The 21,530-nt window shown below is 41.9% G+C and overlaps 1 protein-coding gene across 1 annotated transcript in view; it reads left to right on the forward strand.

Moving 5' to 3' along the window:
* The window catches only part of spegb (striated muscle enriched protein kinase b), a 59,630-nt gene that overhangs the window by 15,366 nt on the left and 22,734 nt on the right, over positions 1 to 21,530 (forward strand). The window contains exons 9-26 of the mRNA XM_055162769.1: positions 5,080 to 5,340; positions 5,457 to 5,615; positions 6,414 to 6,603; positions 6,944 to 7,173; positions 8,118 to 8,237; positions 9,790 to 9,894; positions 10,876 to 11,082; positions 11,311 to 11,434; positions 13,293 to 13,465; positions 14,142 to 14,254; positions 15,921 to 16,089; positions 16,391 to 16,487; positions 16,763 to 16,963; positions 17,087 to 17,144; positions 17,240 to 17,317; positions 17,549 to 17,721; positions 17,803 to 17,829; positions 18,468 to 18,620. Coding sequence (XP_055018744.1) covers positions 5,080 to 5,340; positions 5,457 to 5,615; positions 6,414 to 6,603; positions 6,944 to 7,173; positions 8,118 to 8,237; positions 9,790 to 9,894; positions 10,876 to 11,082; positions 11,311 to 11,434; positions 13,293 to 13,465; positions 14,142 to 14,254; positions 15,921 to 16,089; positions 16,391 to 16,487; positions 16,763 to 16,963; positions 17,087 to 17,144; positions 17,240 to 17,317; positions 17,549 to 17,721; positions 17,803 to 17,829; positions 18,468 to 18,620 — 2,638 coding nt within the window. The remainder of the gene's footprint in view (positions 1 to 5,079; positions 5,341 to 5,456; positions 5,616 to 6,413; positions 6,604 to 6,943; positions 7,174 to 8,117; positions 8,238 to 9,789; positions 9,895 to 10,875; positions 11,083 to 11,310; positions 11,435 to 13,292; positions 13,466 to 14,141; positions 14,255 to 15,920; positions 16,090 to 16,390; positions 16,488 to 16,762; positions 16,964 to 17,086; positions 17,145 to 17,239; positions 17,318 to 17,548; positions 17,722 to 17,802; positions 17,830 to 18,467; positions 18,621 to 21,530) is intronic.

Consider the following 21,530-nt stretch of genomic DNA (forward strand, 5'->3'; position numbering starts at 1 on the left):
TTGTCTCACACACTTGTAATATCATATAAGGCCACATTTATCATGGTACACTGCCTCAGTGATGAAGTTGTTTAGGTGCTCCTCAGCTAAGATGAAAAGGAACCACCATTTTACTGTTTTACTTGTGCAAGAAATTAGAAGTTAAACCTAAACTTTAAGGACACATCATTATTAACACACATTAGAGACAGCAGGAGGAAGGCCTGATGCAACCAGAGGCCCTACAGATCTGCTGCAGTCTGGACGACCTCCTCCTCAGTGAGTGTGGACATGGACAGTGAAGGCATGAACCAATGTACTTGGGCCCACTCAGTCTAATGTATCTCTCGTCTTCTGGAGGAGGAAGAGCAGAATGGGCCTTTGTCTGATAGGTTCAAAGTCAGGTCCTGCAGAGTGAAAACCAGTAATGACACAACATTAGGAAATCTACAAAATGATTACAGGAAATATATAACATTGAAACAGCTAAGTTAATAGAAGAATCCCACACATTTGAGAAATGCGTATTTTTACTCTTTGAATCATGATTTCAACATGAGCATGATTCATTTGCAGCCTTATTAATACTGAGTTTTCAATGCAACATGCACCATACCTAATCTGTGGCAGGAGTCTGGTTCAGCACCTCCAGTGCAGTGTGGGCTTTACTTTGTCATCTGCATTTGACCCATTTCATGAATCATGAGTGTCTCATCAGCCAACAGTTCTGTGGCCCCAGCAGTAAGTTGTGTCTTCATACAGGAGTCTGCAAATGAGAAAAGAAAATTAATATGAAATATTTCAAATAGTTTTCTCTTTACCGTTTTCTCTGTTAGTAGTAGTTTACTACTGTACTTGCTTGGATGTATTGTGTTTAAGTTAATAGTCAAAAAGAAAAAAAATCCTTACAGTCACCAATCAAGGATCCTTCAGAATACGTCAACTACCTCTGATATTATTATTGCCAAAAATATTTCATTAATTATTGACTGTGAAGGCCCGGACTAGACCAGGTCTAATCTTGGACTTGAGAGAGAGAGAGAAACCGCAAGCCCATGGAGGTGTCCGCAAAGCACGATCAGACGACAGCTGCTTTAGCGCCGTGGGGCGTGGAGCTCTGCGCCAGTCCTTTTGCCCACAGTCACCCACACTCAGTCCTGATTCAGTTCTGGTTTAGTCCTTGTCTAGTCCGAGCCTTAGTCCGCGTGTGTCACGCCTTCCCAGTGGCTCTTTGGCGCTTCCCAGGGAGGCGAGCCTCACCTATTGAAAACCGCTGCACTAAAGTCTCTCTCAGCCTGGTCCATCGTTCCAGGCAAGACCCAGAAATGGCACTTATTTGCAGGGCAACGACGCTTTCTGTCCAAATATGAAAGTTTGAGCGGACTTTTCATCGCGTTAGCTCCAAATCAGTAGCTAAACTTTTAGCTCAAAGCTCCGAGGTTCACACAGTTAACACAGTTTAAAACAAACTTATTTGACAGTTTTTGTGGGTTATGACCGTAACACAGTAGATGAATATAATCAAATAAAAGCCACATTACCGTAAATCATAAGTCCCGCTGTAGTTTATCGCAGTCAGCTGTTTTCTGTCTCTCAAAGGCAGATCTTTCTCTCTGTCCAGCCGGTGTGTCTCTCCATTGAGCTGTTACACTGAGCGCCCCTGCAGGTTTGGAGCACTTCCGTTGTGGCGACTCTTTATGCAGCGTTTTTCTTTTGCAGGTGTTTTCTTGGGTTTTCATCGTTTCGCGCTTTGCATCGTTTCTCTATTTGCAGCGCATTTGATGATGATGCATTTGTCTTTGTTTCTTGCAGCGCGTTTTTTTCACACGTATTTTGTTTGTACCTCGTTTAAACTTGTGTTTGACCCTGTGAATTTGCATCGTTTCTGTACTCTCTAAATGAGACGCGTGCCGGGGTTTTTTTTATAAAGTGATGCAAATGTCCGGGTTTTCAGTACCGCTCATTAAACTGAGCGTCTCTCATAGCTCTGTGACCCAGAAGGAGCGAGACACAAACAGTCGATCAGTCTGCAACATACCGAAGCACAAATGCGCATTAACAATGACTTGTACAAGAAATTCTCCATCTTCCGTCCCGGTCGGGACAAGTGTGAGTCCATGTGCACAGGTTGTGAGGTGAGAGTGCAGTGTCCCTCGTTTATCGCGGGGGTTCCATTCTAAAAATAACCCGTGATAGGTGAAATCCGTGAAGTATCAACTTTATATTTTACAATTATTCTATCTGTGTTAAGTCTGTAAAACCTCAGCACAAACTTTATACACTTTTCTCAGACAGGATCGACAGGTGCAACCCTTTTTACTTCCTTCTTAAAGCTTATTACTGCTGTCGTCCTTTTGTTATTTTCCTCTTTCTTTATGTAACAAATTGAAGATTCATTTATTCCGTAATGGAGCCTACAGCGCAGTCCTGCACGGGTCCATTTTTGGAGACCCCCAGTACAACACCGCACCTGCCAGTACAGGACCACACCTGCCCGTTAACCAGAGATTATATCAAATTTTTGCACTGCCTACGCCACGGACTGAACCAAGACCAAATCAGGACTAACCCAGGACTGATTCCAGGACTGAAGAGGAGGACTAATCCACGACTGAACTAGGACTAAACCAGGACTAAACCAGAACTGAAACAGGACTCACAGTCAGGGCGGGCTTGAAGGTGACCACAGGAGAAAGGACTGGCTCTGCTCCGTACCTCACGGAGTTAAACGCCTGCCCTATCGCGCTTTGCGGACAAACTGCTCGGCGTTTTCTCTCTTAAATACAAGATTAGTCCTGGTTTAGACCTGGTTTAGTCCTGACCCACCCGTGTGTAATTACTACCCGCCTGTAATACACAATACGCGTTCATACACTGTAAAAAATAGCAAACCCCCCCCCCCAAGGTGTCCGGGTTTTCACAAACGGAAATATGGTCACCCTAAATAAATATATTAAACCCTTAAAATACAGCAAAAATAATGATTTGGGTGGAAATGGCTGTCAACAAATGAAGTCATGCTGGCCTTAGCTAATGCTGTTATGCATGATTATGCGTTTTCCTGTCAATATCTCTAAAAATGTTGATGTTGCAGCCATTTTTAATTGGTAAACATCTAAAAGTTTGCTAATTCTTCCCTGATATCCAGGGATTATTCCCTGTTGCTTTCATCAAATATACATTCAATTGTTTAAGAGAAATGTTGCTGACAAACCAATAGAAGAGGGAATGATTTTCTGACTAGGGGGCCTTCTGATGATAAGGGTGTAACCCTCTGTGCAGCCTGTGCGCACATCTGGAGCCTGCGGACACTGCTGCGGCACATCACAAACACTCACTCCCCCATCGTATCTACTCGTGCACCACCGTGTAAAACAGAGCAGGTTAAACTTTTTAAAACATGCTACCTGTCCATCTATAGCGCACATCGACTTGATCTTTAGTTCACACTGATTTGAAGGACAAGACAAAATGCAAAGCAAAAACACATCTAAATTAATGCTACAGTGTCTGCACTGAGCAGGCCTACAGAGATATGTGGGCTGGAGTTTACCTAATAAAATGCCAAATAATTCTGTTTGTCACGATGCGTTTGGTAAATGTGCAGAGGCTGTAAATCCCTCTGTAAAACCAGTAAGAGAATAAAACTAAAGTTAGGAATTTTAAAAAACAGGTTTCAAAATCCTACCCACTTTCTTCACTTTGAAGCAGTTTTCTGTAAAGTGCCAGTGGAAGTTCTCTTAAAGAAGAAGTTCTCAAACTGGGTGAGGGTCCAAAAAAGGGGCACAGAATATTTCAGTGCAGTACAGTTTGCTTGGTTTATGTCAGGCCTAAATGAACATGAATCAGATCAAATGGAGATAAATGTATACAAACATTGATATAAATGTGCCAAAACAACTGTGAAATAGAAATTAATGTTGAAAATGTCAAAGATGGTCTCGATTTGGTCTTGATGGGCCGTGGTCAACCTTTAAAAGTCTTGTTCATGTCTCAGGACCCTGTGGACAAGTTTTGGTCCCCCCACGTGCACCCTTCTCACCTTTTTCACCTCTGACAGGTTTTCATGCCTGAGTGATGTTTGAGCATTATAGCCACAGGTGTCAGAGATGAAAACCAGAACCACCCACAAAATGCCCTCAAAGAGTAGAGAGTAGAGCACAGGTGTCAAACATACGGCCCAGGGGCCGGATCCGGCCCTCCAAGACCTTTAATCTGGCAATCGGCTGATTTTCTACTGAAATATTTTAATCATATTTTCTATTAAAATATTGGTAATTTTCTGTTCCGCTTAGCAGAGCAGTGTCTCCAGTGCCTCTGTACGTGGCCCCTCCCACCAGAGCAGCACAAATGAAGACTTGTCTCTTTCCAAACGCTCTTAAAGGACGATCATTTTGACACCATGACAACCTCATCAGCAAAATGTCAAAAATAGAAAAGTGGACGCCAAGTGCAGGATTTTCCAAGAAAAATTGACTTATTCCTATTTGCATACAAGTTCATGTTAAAACATTGTGTTGAAATAGCATTTTTTCTCATAATATTATAATATTTTGTAAAAGAAAGAGTTCATCAGTTAAAAAATATTTCTGTAATAGAGTTGCGTTTCTCTGCACAAATATTTGAATTTATTGTTATTTTTGGGGTTTATATGACATGAGTTTTCTGATCCAGCCCCTTTGGGATCAAAGTAGGTTGGATACGGCCCCCGGACCAAAATGAGTTTGACACCCCTGGAGTAGAGTAACAGTTTTTTTTTTTTTTAAGTACTACAACCCTGTGTCACTGAAGTCTTAAGCTGCAGATAGAGACACATCCTGCATTTGTCTTATTCTCAGTCTATGGACAGACCAGGCCTCATGTGAAGCTCTAGAACCTCCAGACCTCTCCTTGAGCTGCAGAGGCTGCACTAGCACTGACTCATGATGCTGCAGGTGCTGGGGTTTAGGGAGAGACCGTTCAGATCAGAGAGAGGACTTTTGGGTTTAAACACACTGGATTTGAGCATTGAAACTGACACAGGAAAGAATTACATTACAAATTACCAATTACAATTCCATTAAACATCCTTCTGTTCCTTCTGTCCCGACCCCTCCTTAGCCCCGCCCGTGGAGCCCTCTCTGGCCGTCCTGCGCCCGGTCAGAGACATTTCGGCTAAAGCTGGAGACACAGTTCTGTTTGAGTGTCATGTGATGGGACCCAAAGACACGGACGTGGACTGGCTCTCTGATGGAAAACTCATCCAACCAGCTCTCCTCAACTGTAAGATGCACTTCAACGGAAAGAAGTGCCGCCTCCTACTCAACTCTGTGCACGAGGACGACTCCGGGGTCTACATGTGCAAGATCAGCTCTGCTAAAGGTACTAGACCAGAACAGAACCAGGACAAAACTTGGACTAAAACAGGACTGAACTAGGTTTAAACAAGGTCTGAACCCAGACAGTCTCACAGATGCTCTTCTTCTCCTGTCCCTCAGAGGAGGTGACTTCCTGTGGCCGGCTCTCAGTGCTGCCATCTGTGGAGCCTCTGTTCACCAGGAAGCTGGACGTGCTGGAGGTGATCGAGGGACGAAATGCTCGCTTTGACTGCAAAGTGAGCGGAACACCCGCCCCCAAAATCATCTGGAGTCACTTCGGTACGAATGTTCAGGAAGCTCTAGGACCTTTAAGGTTTAGGACTTTTATGATTTAGAATTTTTAAGGTTTAGTGTTTCCAGAATTTCTGATCTAATCATTTCCATGGTAAATTACCAGGAATTTGCAGGGAAGTTTTATAAGCAATAAAGACAGAAACTTGCCTTTAAAATAGGTTTCTTGGCCAGTGTTCTGAGACTGGTGCATGTGTGAATGGTGCTTCTGAGAGTGAGGAGGTGCACATCCTTCAGGAGAAGATTTTAAAGTTTAGGACCGACAGACCTCAGAAAAGAGTTTGACAAAACCTCATGGTATATTTATAGATTATGTATTAAAACATGGGCTTCTCATTTAAACAATTAAGACTAGCGCTTTTTTTTTTTTTTTTTTTCAAGACAAGATTGAAAATGTATTTTATGCAAACCCCTCTTCAGCCCCTGATCTTTCCCAGTTCCCCTGGTGGTGCCCACACCACCATCTGGGAACCACTGCTCTAATGCATTACTGTGGTTCAAAGGTTATGTCAGTATCTGAAGATGAGAGGTGCCCCAAGGTTCCATGTTAGGACCACTCTATATAAGTGATCTTCAGGAGAACTGTTGATACCCCACCAGACCTGAGCTCCATTCACACATGCACATGTCCCGGGAATGTTACCGCATGTCGCCACTGTTGATTGTCATGATGTAAATGATGCAGCAGTGTGATGTTGTGTGAGGGAGCGCAGAGCCAGACTGGAACTGTGTGAACTGTGTTTCTGAGAAACATTTCTCAGATTTAAATGTGTCTTCTTTGTTCAGACCAGCCTCTGGTGGAGAGTGAGGACGTGAGGATCCTTCAGGAGGGAGGCAGACACTCGCTCATCCTCTCTCACGTAACCAACGACGACGAAGGATTCTACACCGTCACCGCTAGAAACGTCCACGGAGAGGCAGAGTGTTCTGCAGAACTGTACATCCAAGAGCCCCGGCCCGCCATCTCCTCCCAGATGTGAGCTTTACATTTCACTCAGTAGTACAGGTGGTAGTAGTTCTGGCGACACTTTACAAGAACTTTATAAAAAAAAACTTAATAAAGCATAAACGTAGACTTCATACATAATGAACAAATAGTTTATTTACAAGGATTCAGGCTCAGTAACTGCTTCATTAATACTCTACGTCATTCTTTATAAACTACTTGCTCATTGTGAATTTAGTTATACTTTATAAGTCATAGTAGTAGTAGTAGTAGTAGTAGTAGTAGTAGTAGCAGCAGTAACAGTTGAAGCTGTGGTAGTAGTAGTTGTAGTAGTTGTAGTACTTGTATCTACAGTATCTCTTCATGTCAGGGCTAAACTGGAGAAGATGCCATCGATCCCAGAGGAGCCCGAGGTTCCGGACTCAGATCTGGAGCGGTTCACGATGCCCGACTTCACCAAAGCTCTCCTGGACCTGGACGTGGTGGAGGGACGAGAGGCCGTGCTCAAGTGCAGAGTGTCCGGTCTGCCGTACCCGACCATCACCTGGTACCACAACGGCCAGCGCATAGACAGCACCGAGGACCGCAAGATGACCCAGTGTGAGTACTGACGCACACCACGGAGAGCTGGACCAGTACTGGTTTAGACCTGGTTTAGATCTGGTTTAGATCTGGTTTAGATCTGGTTCAGTTCTGGTTTAGACCTGGTTTAGACCTGGTTTAGATCTGGTTCAGTTCTGGTTCAGTTCTGGTTTAATCCTGGTTTAGTTCTGGTTTAGTCTTAGTTGAGTCTTGAGTTAGACCTGGTTTAGACCTGGTTTAGGATTAGTTCATTTCTGATTTAATTTAGTTAATTTCTAAGGTTTAGTTAATTTCTGGTTTAGTCCTGGTTTAGACTTAGTTTTGACCTGGTTTAGCCCTGATTTATACCTGGTTTGGTCATAGTTTACTCCTTGTTTAGTTCTGCTTCAACATTGTTTTAGTCCTTGTTTATACCTGGTTTAATCCTGGTTTAGTTTTGGTTTAGGGATCATTTAGTTTTAGTCCAGTCCTGGTTTAGACCTGGTTTAGTCCTTATTTAGTTTTGCTTCAGTAGTGTTTAAGTCCTGGTTTAGTCTCACTTTTATATCTACTTTTGGCCTAGTTTGGTTCTGGTTTGATTCAGGTTCAGTCCTGGTTTAGTTCTGGTTTAGAAATGGTTTAGAAATGGTTTAGACCTGGTTTAGGCTTAGTTTAGTTCTGCTTCAGCATTGTTTTAATCCTTGTTTAGACCTGGTTTAATCCTGGTTTAGACCTGGTTCAGTCCTTGTTTAGTTTTGCTTCAGCAGTTTTTAAGTCCTGGTTTAGTCTCACTTTTATATCTTCGTTTGACCTGGTTTGGCTCTGGTTTGGTTTGGCTCTGATTTGGTTTGGTTCAGGTTGGGTTCTGGTTGGGTTCAGGTTCAGTTCTGGTTTGGTTCTGGTTTAGTTCTGTGTTTACTGGCCTGTGCTGCTGTCCCATGTTTGAGTGTGTCCATTATGTGTGTGTGTGTGTGTGTGTTCAGATCGGGACGTGCACAGTCTGGTGATCAGGAGTGTGACTCACGCTCACGGAGGAGTGTACAAGAGCGTCATCGCCAACAAAGTGGGGAAGGCTACATGCTACGCTCACCTCTATGTCACCGGTACTACTGCAAATACTACTACTACTACTGCAAATACTACTACTACTACTGCAAATACTACTACTACTACTGCAAATACTACTACTACTGCAAATACTACTGCTACTGTAAATACTACTACTGCTACTGCAAATAGTACTAATACTGCAAATACTACCACCACTACTGCAAATACCACTACTACTGCAAATACTACTACTACTGCAAATACTACGACTGCTGCAAATACTACTACTGCAAGTACTACTACAAATTAGAGATGCAACAATATTTGATATAATATTGAATCGTTCGATACTTCACGTTTCACAATTCGATACACGTTTTTGTTCGATACATGTTTCGATACACACATGTTCCTCCATGTGCCCTGTGTTGTCATTTATTTTGGTCCCAAAGTAAAACGGTTTTCACAGTTTCTTCCATAACTACTAAGAAAACAGCTCCATAGAGACTTAGAGCTGAAATATTCTAACAGAGGAGAGTTTGATCTTTCACTCACTTTTTATTTTATGTTGATAGACCCAGGAATGACAAAGAGATTCACTTTTAAATACTTTAGAATCACTTTTGGCATCACACCGGCTTTAATCAAATGTGCTCGTGCACACACACGCGACGAGACTTGAAATATACACAGTGTTTGTCTCACACTCTGTCTTAGAAATTTTACCCAGAAAACGGTCCATTGAGACATTTACAGTTTGAGTCCAGAAAGAGGATGAGAGACACAGAGTGTCTGTAAGAGCACAGACTGTAGGAGGCAGTGTGGGAGGAGCTACGTACTGTCTCTGCTGGAGGGGACAGTGTGGGAGGAGCTACGTACTGTCTCTGCTGGAGGGGACAGTGTGGGAGGAGCTACGTACTGTCTCTGCTGGAGGGGACAGTGTGGGAGGAGCTACGTACTGTCTCTGCTGGAGGGGGCAGTGGGGGAGGAGCTACATACTGTCTCTGCTGGAGGGGGCAGTGGGGGAGGAGCTACATACTGTCTGCAGAAACTCCAGACATACACCAGTGGGATCATAGTGTTTTTATATTTCACTCATTAGCAGAAATGAGATTTTTTCTTGTCTTAACAACTTATCGAATCAATATCGTGGCCTGTGTATCAAGATATGTATTGAATCTACCCTACTACAAATACTACTGCAAATACTACTAGTATTACTACTGCTACTGTAAACACAACTGCTACTACTACTACTACTGCAAACACTACTACTACTACTATTGCAAACACAACTGCTGCTACTACTACTATTACTACTACTACTACTACTACTACTACTACTATTGCAAAGACTACTACTACTGCAAACACAGCCAGTACTACTACTGCTGCAAACACTACTGCTACTAGTACTACTACTACTACTGTTTCTACTATCTGCAAACATTACTGCTACTACTATTACTACTGCAAAGAATACTGCTACTACAACACCCACCTCTACATAACAGGCATTACTACAAATACTACTGTAAATCCTATTCCTACTATTACTATTACTGCAAACATTAGTAGTAGTACTGACATGAGTGTGTCCTGTAGACATCCTGCCGGACCCTCCAGACGGCTGTCCTGTGGTAGACTCCATCACCGGGAAAACCATCACTCTGAGCTGGAAGAAACCACGCAGACTCGACCCCTCCATTGGTGAGTACTACTACTACTGCTAATACTACGACTATTACTGCTACTGCAAGTACTCGACGTAATAGTACTACTATTACTGCTACTGCAAGTACTCGACCCCTCCATCAGTAGAGAAGCAGTCATGTGCTTGTTTCTGTCAGCACTATGGACAGAGAATCATTTCTTTAGAATGACGTCATGAGCAGAAGTGAACAGACTAATTCCTGAAAAAAGATAAATAAATAAATAAACTGCAAAGTTCAGCGTCTTCTCTGTCACTGCAGATACTGGACAGAGGTAAGACTACTGCAAGACTACTACTACCACTACTACTATTAGCACTACTACTACTACCAGTACTACTATTACTACTAGTACTACTAACACTACTACTTCGACTACCAGTACTACTACAACTACTACTACTACTACTACTACCACTACTACTATTACTACTAGTACTACTACCACTACTACTACCACTACTAGTATTAACACTACTACTACAACAACTACTATTACCACTACTACTACTACTACTACTACCACCACTACTACCACTACTACTACTGGCACTACTACTACAACAACTACTATTACCACTAATACTCCTACAAATACTACTACTACCACTACTACCACCACTACTTCTACTACCACTACTACTACTTCCACTACTACTACTACTACTACAACTACCAGTACTACTACCACTACTACTACTGCTACTGCGATATTAACCACCACCAGAAAGGCATTCAGCAAACCCTCCCCAGCTACTGACTGCTGGTTACTGGTTACTGATCAGAGCTACTACTACTACTTCTACTACTACTACTACTATTACTATTACTGCAGTTACAATAAATATAGCCCTTCATCTAATGAAATAAAATCAAATTCTGCTCAGTCTGTAAATGTAATCAGTGTGTATTTTTTGTTTTAATCCTGAGACTGAAGCTCAGATGTTACTTTGATTGTTGTTGTTTTGCGTCCCCTCAGACCCGTCGTCCCTCATGTACGCGATCCAGCAGCAGGCGCTAGGCTCCATCCAGTGGACCATCATCGCGTCCGGCCTCAAGGACACGTCCTTCTGCGTCTCGTCTCTGTCCAAAGGCGTCCGCTACAGCTTCAGAGTGTTAACCATCACCAGCAAGGCCTTCAGCAAGCCCTCCCCCTCCACCGAACCTCTGCAGCTGCTGGACAGAGGTAAAAATACTACTACTACTACTAATACTACAATACTGACCATCACCAGCAAGGCCTTCAGCAAGCCCTGGGGCTTTTATTTCACTATTTTATCAAAATCAAGATATGAAGAGTAATAACAGACAAAGCAGGTCACTAGGTTTGATTGACAGCGTACCGTCCTCGCTCCTGATTGGCTCTTTGAATCACATGGAAAAGATGATGACATAATGGTTTCCTGTCATTTAGGTCCATATCTGTCTGAGGCTCCGGTGATCCAGGACAAACCTGACGTGGTTTATGTGACAGAGAATCAGTCTGTGACCATCACTGTGACCATTAACCACGTCAACGCCGCCGCCATCTGGAAACGGTCAGTACTGCAGCCTCTAAACCAGGGGTGTCCAAACTTTTTTCATCAAGGGCCACATATCTAAACACAGACAAAGCAGAGGGTCAATCGAGGGCCAAAGACTGATGCTCAGTACAGTGAATAATTTAAATATGTGCATGTTTAATTCGTTAGAATGAGCCATCAGTCTTTATTCATGCTAAGATTCTTAAAACCACACACTAAATATTAAATATTGGCTTTATCAAGGCAGATTTTCAAAAAACTTTAAGTAAATTTTTTTTATTTTTTTTTTATTGATGCAAGGTAAAATGGGCCAATTCACCTGGAAGTGTGAGGGCCAAGAAAAATTTATCTGAGGGCCGCATTTGGCCCCCGGGCCATAGTTTGGACATGCCTGCTCTAAACCCTCACACACACACGCACCCCCCCCCACACACACACACATTACACAACAGATATACAGTACAACCAAACTATGAACCATGTCAGTGCCGCCGCCATCTGGAAACGGTCAGTACACACTACAAACACAAATACAACAAATACTGTTACTGTGAAGCACGTCAATAAACACGCCACCCTAACCCTAACCCCCTCCAAACTCTCTTATAATCTCTTATTTTGTCTTATTATTTGTTTATTTAATTGATTATTCATTTTTCAAAATAAAACCAAAAATAAGAAAATGAAAAAAACAACAACAATTTTTTTAATTATTTGTCTCCAAAACTAAAATGAAAAAACTGATGATTCTTTCTTCTTCTTTTTTTCATTTTTTTCGATTGTGTGTTATGAATGAATAATGGAAAAAATAAAAATAAAAAATAAAAAAATCTTACTAAAAATCTAAACTTAAACTGTGATGTCAGACTTTTGCACAGAGACCAGGTCTGAGACCGGGACCAGACCGGGACTGACTGGGATCGGGACCAGATCAGGTCCAGACTGGGACTGAGACCAGGATGGAGAACGGGACCAGACCAGGACTGACACTGGGACTGAGACCAGGACTGAGACTGGTTTGGTCCTGGTTTAGACCTGGGTTAGACCTGGTTTAGACCTGGTTTAGCCCTCGTTTAGACCTGGTTTGGTCCTGGTTTAGACCTGGTTTAGCCCTCGTTTAGACCTGGTTTAGACCTGGTTGAGTCTTGGTTTAGTCATGATACGATACACTTTTCGATACAGTGCACATTCAATCCAATATGATTTGATACGATATATTTTGAATTACTTACGGTTCAGAGAAAAACAAAGCCTAAATCATGGCTGTGACAGTAAAAGTCTACAAACTCCACTAAGTTTGTGTAAAATCAATTAAACACCCATTTTACTCATGAAAACAGTGAAAATGTCAACACATTTGTAGCTCTTACACAAAATAATTAATTAAAATATACCTAAAAATGACTCTTGGTGACGTATTGATACAGCAGCGATACTGTATCGATATCGATAGTGTATCATCAAATTTAACGATTGCACAATATATTGATATTTTGATATTTTTGCACACCCTTACTTGTGATGTCATGTGGTAATACAGGAAGTGCTCCTCTGTGTTTCTAAACTCCACACACCTTCTCTAGAATCAGTTAGACCATTTCAGATCTGGAATTGTCCATTTCTACTGAACAAAAGATAGTTTTAAATTCAAAAACTACTACTTCATGACATCACAAAGTGGAACAGAGCATTTTTAGCTTTGGAGACTATTAGGAGTTTTGCAGACTAATAATAAAGTTTGAATGAAACAGAACATGACTCCAGGTGTGTTTTTGATGAAGTAATAACATTAGAACATGTTTTAAAGCTCATAACAGTCAGTTTTGTGTAATACAGAACCTCCACATGATCCCTTCTCTCTCTCCTTCTGTAGTAACGGTTCAATCCTGTCTCCTCGTCCTGGTTCATATGAGATGTCGATGCCTGATGATGACCAGCACCAGCTCAAACTGTGTAAAGTCAAGTGTACTGATGTGGGAGACATGGAGTTTATCGCCACAAACAAACACGGCTCTGACAGCTGCAAATTCACCGTGGAGATGGCAGGTGTGTGGAGGAAAGGCCCACTGCGGAAGTGTCCTGGATCAGACCCTGTTCAGTCCTGGTTTACTCTTGGTTTAATGCTGCTTTAGTTTTGCTGCGGGTTAGTCCTGGTTCAGTCTCGATATAGTCCTGGTTAAGTCCTAGTTAAGTTCTGGTTTAATCATGTTTTGGTCCTGGTTTAGGGTTGTCTATCCACAGAGAAATTTGTCCTGGTGGTGTCACCTGCTTGCCCCCATGGAGATAGATAAGTTTGATGTCATACTGTGGAACATTCAAGACTACATTATATTATACAAGGACACAATAACATGAAAATAATATGTATAATATATTAGGCACTGCTCTTTCTGAAGATTTGTTACTCAAGGTAGACACAAAATGTGAGATGATTTATGCTGTTAAACAACAAGTATCTTAAATAACAATACAGTCACAAGTTAGTTTGCATTATCCAACTGTTTTTCAGTTAGTCACTCTCACCTTTCTCTTAAGCTGGACCGTGAATGCTTTTGTCTTGGGTTTTCAGACAGTCTTAAAACTTCTTTGCCAGTGTTTGGCAACATGTGCATTGTATCACCATGAAAACCTACGTATGAGCATTCCACCATAGACATACATGATGAACATCCCCAGCGTGACGTCACTGTGTCCATATGAGTTGTTCTCGTTGTGTCCTCAGCTGCTCCCACGTTTGAGACCATCATGGAGGACCTGGACGTGTGCTCAGGAGAGACGCCGCGATTCGCTGTGGTCTGTGAAGGAAAACCCATCCCTGACATCCTCTGGTTCAAGGTACAGACACAACACATGGAGTAGACATACGTTAACCCATGGACTGTATTTATAGATGGACTTTAGTTGTATTGAAAAAACGTTGACCCTGTCTCTTTAACTGCTGCTGTGAACCTCGTCATTTGGTCTAAAACGTGTAGATTGGCTCCTGACTGGCTCTTTGGTTTTGTGCAGAGATTTTCCAAATATGGTAGCTGCTGTAACTGCTAACCTCAATGAGCTTCATTATTATTCATCTGAACACTACTGTCTTAGTCCACTTCTTTGTAGTGTATGGACTAGTAGTGCTGTCAAGTGATTAAAAAAGAGATTGAGAGATTAATTAATTATGATCTGTAATTAATTAATCTAATTAATCTCTTTTTTAATCTCACCTAAAAATTGCTGAGAAAAGCTTCAACTTGAGGTATTTTCATTTGAATTCATTATTACATTATTTTCATACTATCATGAATGTTTTTATATAAGTATCATCATTATTACTGTTACTAATCTGCATAAATAAACTCAACTTTACAACATATAAACATAAACACTCTAGAGCCACATCAGCCCGTTTGACATTATCATGTGTTTAATGGCGATTTGTGCAAGTCTCACAGAAACAAAACTTAAAACCACATGGCTAATTTGCATAAATTAAGCAGAGAAAAAAACAAAACAAAACGCTCTTGTGTCGCTGATGTGGTTCAGCTTCTACTAAAGGACATGACTCAGTGGAATATGAGTGTTCTCTCTGTGACAGAGGGATGTTGATGCTGAAGGTGAGTCTGTTCTGTGTCTGTGTCGTGATGTTTTCAGATGAGACTTGTGCAGGTTTATCACAGATGCGGCGAGAACGGGAATAAAAATTAGGCTACAATTCTTTGCGGGAGCGAGCGGAGCAGGACTGCACAGTGCGACTGTGTCCTAACAACACATAAAAACAGATTTTATAATAAGGCAACTCACATACAGAAACAGAAAAATTTGAGATTAAAAATGCAATTAAAAAACATAACACGTTAAATATGACTGTAATTAATTAATCGCAATTAACGCAATAATTTGACACCCCTATGGACTAGAGTGCGGATTCGGGCAGTTTTTTTTCTGTCCGTTCTGTCTGTTTTTCTATTTTCTCAGACAGACCGGTGATTGAACCCCCCAGTGTTAAGATATTAAGATGTTAAACACATCAGACTATTTTCACAGGCCTGCTGACACACATGTAGGATATTGTTTGCGTTCCTCTAACAGACAAAGAGACACAAAATACAAACTCAAGATATAGTGAAAATAAGAAGACTTTATTTCTCACCTGTCGTAAAGTGGTCAATTTAAAATGCAGCATCTCATCCACATTATCCATAGAAATATTGACATCCAGTCCACAAAACGCTGCTGTGAATCCAGTTTGAGGCGTTCTTTAAAAGTAAAAAGGTGGGAGTAGCTCCTCATGTGTGTTTGTTTACATCCACACAGCGCACGGATCCAGGTGAAACTGAACTCAAAGTGAATGTCTGTGGTGTGCGCTTTTGTTGCACATTTAAAAATTGTTTCTGAAATTTCTGAAGTGTGTGGTGGCCTTAAGCTGTTTTTAATTTTACATTTAAAGTCTAATATTTAGTCAGGTTTCCATGCTGTAGTCTGGACTGAGCCTGTACGTGTGTTGTGTGTTGTTCAGAATGACGTCCTGCTGGCGGAGAGCAGTCATTACACCTTTGTATATGACGACAGTGAGTGTTCTCTGGTGATTCTCAACGCTCGGCCCGACGACTCTGGAGTCTACACCTGCACCGCCAGAAACCAGGCCGGCTCTGTGTCCTGTAAGGCCGAGCTCACCGTGCACCAGGGTATGTACCACTACTACAGCTACTACTACTGCAACAAGTACTACTGCTACTGCTACTGCTACTACTACAACAACAAGTACTACTATTACCACTACTTCTGTCACTACTATTACTGTATACTTGCACACAAGAAACCAGGCAGGGTCTGTGTCCTGTAAGGCCGAGCTCCAGGGTATGTGGACTACTTCTACTGCTACTTCACTGATACTACTACTGCTACTGCTACTAATACCACCATTACTACTACTTAAGTTACAGCTGTCATGTCTCTGTGTTAAAGCTGTTATGTCTCTGTGCTCAGTGAAAGTGAAGGACGAGCCGATGGAGGATGAGGAGACCATTATGAGGAGAATGCGCCGCCTCAGCGACTACTACGACATCCACAAGGAGATCGGACGGTAAGAAAGTACTACAAATATTGTTGTAGTCACATGGACAGTGAGGGAAAACAGTAAACTCACCTGTAAGTCACTAATTTAAAGGTCCATAATGTAACTTTTCTAGCTGAAGTTCAGCCAACTACTTAGTCCTGGTTTAACTGCTGTTAAACCTTTGCTTAGGCTTACACCTGGTTTATTATGGGTTTATCCCTGGTTTAGACCTGGTTTAGTCCTGGTTTTGATCTGGTTTAGTCCTTTAGCCCTACTTAAATCCCTCTCGTCTTCTCTCCCAGTGGAGCGTTCTCGTACATAAAGCGCGTGGTGCAGAAGTCGGATAAGACGGAGTTTGCAGCAAAGTTCATCTCGGCTCGAGCCAAAAGGAAAAGCTCTGCTCTGAGGGAAATGAGGATCCTGTCCGGACTCGACCACCAGAGGGTGCTCTACTACCATGACGCCTTCGAGAAGAAGAACGCCGTCATTATCGTCACCGAGAAGTATCCTGGAAGAAACTACGTTTAGACCTGGTTTAGACCTGGTTTAGCTTAGTCCTGATTTAGACCTGGTTTAGACCTGGTTCAGTCTTGGTTTAGACTGTGTGTTGTCCTTAACTTTTGAAGATGTCATGAGGAGATGTTGGACAGGTTCATCAGGAGGACGTCGCTCCTGGAGTCAGACGTGAGTTTGATTTGATGAGTTTCAGTTATAAATGACCTTCAGAGTCAAGTAAAACAGGTCAAAGGTCATATCCCCTCTGTTCTCTCTCTCGTCAGGTGCGCTCTTGTATCAGACAGGTCCTGGAGGGTCTGGACTATCTGCACCACCTCAACATCATCCACCTGGACATCAAGGTACAGCACAGAGACACGAGACACATCAAACTGAAAAAAATAACCAATGGACACAGTTTGACATAAATATACTATTTTAGAGCAAAAAATGTATTAAATACAGAATCATCATCACACTCTTTGTCTCCCTTGTCACCCTCTTCTCCTCTCACCTATCGCTCACCTCTCTCTCTCTTTCTCCTCTGCCCTTTTTTCCTCTCCTCGTTTCATTCTCTCTCGTCTCTTTTTCAGCCTGATAACATCTTGATGGCCGATGTTCACTCAGACCAGATCCGTCTCTGTGACTTTGGGAATGCTCTGGAGTTTTCTCAGGAGGAGATGCAGTTCTGTAAATACGGAACTCCAGAGTTTGTCGCTCCTGAAATCGTCAACCAAACTCCAGTCTCCAAAGCCACCGACATCTGGTACAAATATTACAACACTAACCATTACTAATATTATGTAACATTTAATTTGAAGACTCATTTGTGTTTTCTTGTTTCCAGGCCAATTGGAGTCATCAGTTATCTCTGGTAAGGAAAAATTACAGGAAGTAGTTCACCAAAAGTCAAATCCACAAATGTTTTTCCAGATCATCAATATCACAACATCTGGGAGGGCATCTGACACACCACAACATCTACAGATTAACTAGAGACATGTGACCTGCTGCCATCTCAGTCTGACACAACAGAGGGCATCTGACACAGAAATCTATATAAATGTAGTCCTTGTTTAAGTTTTTATTTGTTTTTTACTTGGTTGAGTTCCATTTTAGACCTGAGTCATGTACAGAGCTGGATTAGAGGATTAGCGAGGTCACTTTTTGGATCACTTATCCAGACACACTCATGTCAGTCTGTTCAGTTAAGACAAAATGATCCTGAATAAGTTCAGCGAGCTTCAAAGAACAGGCTTCTGGATAAATCCCGGTTTAGTCCCTTTACAATCTTGGTTTAGTTCTGACTTAGTCCTAGTTCAGCACTGGTTTAGTTGTGTAATGAATGTTTTGTTTGTTTATTTTTGAGCCTGATGAGCGTGTCTCATATATTTATATTTTGTTCTTTGCTTGATCATATGTTTGATATGTTTCGTTGCTTGTCAGTTTGATGCCCTTATGTTTGTTGTTGTGCTCTTTAGCCTGTCATCTGTGTGTTCTGTTCTTCTTTAGCCTCACGGGTGTGTCTCCGTTTGCGGGGGAAGATGATCGCAGTTCGCTCTTAAACATCAGAAACTATAACGTGGCGTTTGAGGAGGGGATGTTCTCGGACCTGAGCCGAGAAGCCAAAGGATTCATCATCAAACTGCTGGTCCCTGACACGCTGTGAGTCACTCCCACTGAACAACAGACGCTCAAAATGTACAAATACAATGTGTGACCTTGAACACTGGGCCAAAACTTCCTCAGTCTTGCTGAAGGTGTTCTACATGTATGTCCAGTGCAGAATGTTCAGCAGTTACCATAGTGACACAATGCACACATTAGCAAACACTGCCTGATAAAATTTTTAATTGTCTGAAAACTCAAGCAGCCCAAACCAACAGCACATTCTCAGAAGCCTGTGATTTTCAGTAAAAGTTGAGAGTGACAAACTGAAAGACTAGACAAACTAGTCAGAAAATCATTCCCTCTTCTATTGGTTTGTCAGCAACATGTCTATTGAATGTATATTTGATGAAAGCAACAGGGAATAATCCCTGGATACCAGGGAAGAATTAGTAAACTTTTGGATGTTTACCAATTAAAAATGGCTGCAACATCAACATTTTTAGAGATATTGACAGGAAAACACATAATCATACATAACAGCATTAGCTAAGGCCAGCATGACTTCATTTGTTGGTTTACAAACCCACCAATGCTCTATTAAAAGAAAAAGATTTAAAATAAAATTGAAATGAAGGTTGTGGAGCTCAAATTACTGAACATTTTGCAAGTTGTTGCCTGAAAATCAGACAGTTATTAACCCTGTTCCACTTAAGACAGACATTTCCACCCAAATCATTATTTCCTCAAACATTTTTGTTGTATTTTAAGGGTTTAATATATTTATTACTTTTAATATTTACTTTTTAAAATATTTAAAACTTGAAATACAATTTCATTTGTAACAATTTGTAACACTACCTGAACATGGATTTTCTGACTAGAGGCTCTTCTGATGATAAGACTGACCCCAATGCTAACTAGCATGTGACTGTAATGTGATTCGAGGGACTCCAGGTTTTTTTTGGAAATGTCTGGGTCTTCATGATCTTTAAAACTGAGCGTCTCTCCTAGCTCTCTTTATCTCAGAAGGAGCGAGACACAAACAGTCGATCAGTCTACAACATGCCGAAGCGCAAATGTGCATTTAACGATGACTTGGATATGAAATTTCCCATTTTCAGTCCCCGTTGAGACAAGTGGGAGGTCATGTGCACAGGTTGCAAGGTGAGAGTAGCTCAATGTCGAGGCCTCACCCCCCACCCTCAGTAAGATGTCCGGGTTTTCACAAACCCGGACATCTTACTCTAGACTTGTTCAACAGCACAGATCAGATCATTTGTTGTAGTTCCAACTTCATCACTTGTTTATGATCAGATTGTGTTTAACAAAGTCCAGGTTAAAGTTTTGAGTCACAGGGCTTCAGACAGAGCAGTGCCTACAGTTAGCATCACACCCTCAAGGAATGTTGATGACACCGACTGCAAAGTATCAATAGGAAAATATAGCCGCAAGCGGCGATGATCGGCCCTCGCTCGAGCCTACGCCACGCCCTACGCCACGCCGCACCCCGGCCACGTTAAGCCCTGCACATGCCGTGCTCCACGAATGCACCTTACCCCTTGATCTAACTCCTAAATTAACCCTAACCCCTAAACGCACCTGAACTCCTAACTGTAGCTCTAACCTTAGGCCGAACGTTACCCCTAACCTAATCCTAACCATAACCTAATCATAACCGAACTGTACAATTTTTCTCATTTTCTGTACGTGCTGATTTTTTTTTAATCCAAGATGGTGGACTTCTGGTTTGGCAGGGGGCGTGGGCACAATATACTTTTTTGTTTCCTAGTCCCATGATGCATCTGTGGTACCAAATTTGGATTGAGTACGTCAAAGTTTTTGTTGGGACGGCTCATTGGTGAGGACAGATTTTTGACCTGTTGCCATGGCAACACGATGGGAGGTGGAGTGTGGGCGTCACTGACTTTTTTCATCAAGACCATGTCATGAATGTGTGTACCAAATTTTGTATGTCTACGAAAAAGTAAAATTTTATAGTTCCATACAATCTCCCTAGGGGGCGCTATTGCATCCATTTTAGATTTTCTTATATAAATCTGTTCATGGTCAGGGTGTCCACCAATGATTCAAGTTTGAGTGAAATCGGCCAAAGTTTGTGCGAATTATCACTCGTCGAAGTTTGGTGGCGAGCCACAAAAATTAACACAAAATTTGCCTTGTTGCCACGGCAACACTGTTTGACCTTTAAAAAAGCTTTTAACAACTTTTAATGTCCCACTTGTCTAGATGATACAGAATGATTCTGGTGAGTCTGGGTCAAACGCCCTAGGACGAGTTCGTTCAAATACAAGGACAGGAAATTGTCCCTTCGGCGCCAGGTTGCACGTTCGATTCAATATGGCGGACTTCCTGTTGGTTGCCTAGCAACCTCGTAATATAATTTTTTTGTTCCTATTCCCATGGTGCATCTGTGTACCAAATTTGGTTTGGTTACGCCAAAATTTTGCCAGGCGTCCTATTGGCGAGGACCGATGTTTGGCTTGTTGCCATGGCAACATGACGGGAAATGGCATGAGGGCGTCATTGACTTTTTTGATCGAGACCATATCACGATTGTGTGTACCAAATTTTGTATGTCTACGACAAAGTAAATTTTTGCCCTTCCATGCAATTTCCCTAGGGGGCACTATTGCACCCATTTGAGATTTTCTTATATGAATCTGTTCAGGGTCGGGGTGTCAATCAACGATTAAAGTTTGAGTGAAATCGGCCACAGTTTGTGCGAATTATCACTCGTCGAAGTTTGGTGGCGAGCCGCAAAAACGTACCCGAAATTTGGACCATTGCCACGGCAACACCGTTTGACCTTTCAAAAAGCTTTTAACAACTTTTAATGTCCCACTTGTCTAAATGATACAGAATGATTCTGGTGAGTCTGGGTCAAACGCTCTAGGACGAGTTCGTTCAAATACGAGGACAGGAAATCAAGCCTTCGCCGCCGTG

Source organism: Boleophthalmus pectinirostris, unplaced genomic scaffold (assembly GCF_026225935.1).
Source record: "Boleophthalmus pectinirostris isolate CB_2022bp ecotype Guang Dong unplaced genomic scaffold, ASM2622593v1 HiC_scaffold_1, whole genome shotgun sequence".
NCBI lineage: Eukaryota > Metazoa > Chordata > Actinopteri > Gobiiformes > Gobiidae > Boleophthalmus > Boleophthalmus pectinirostris.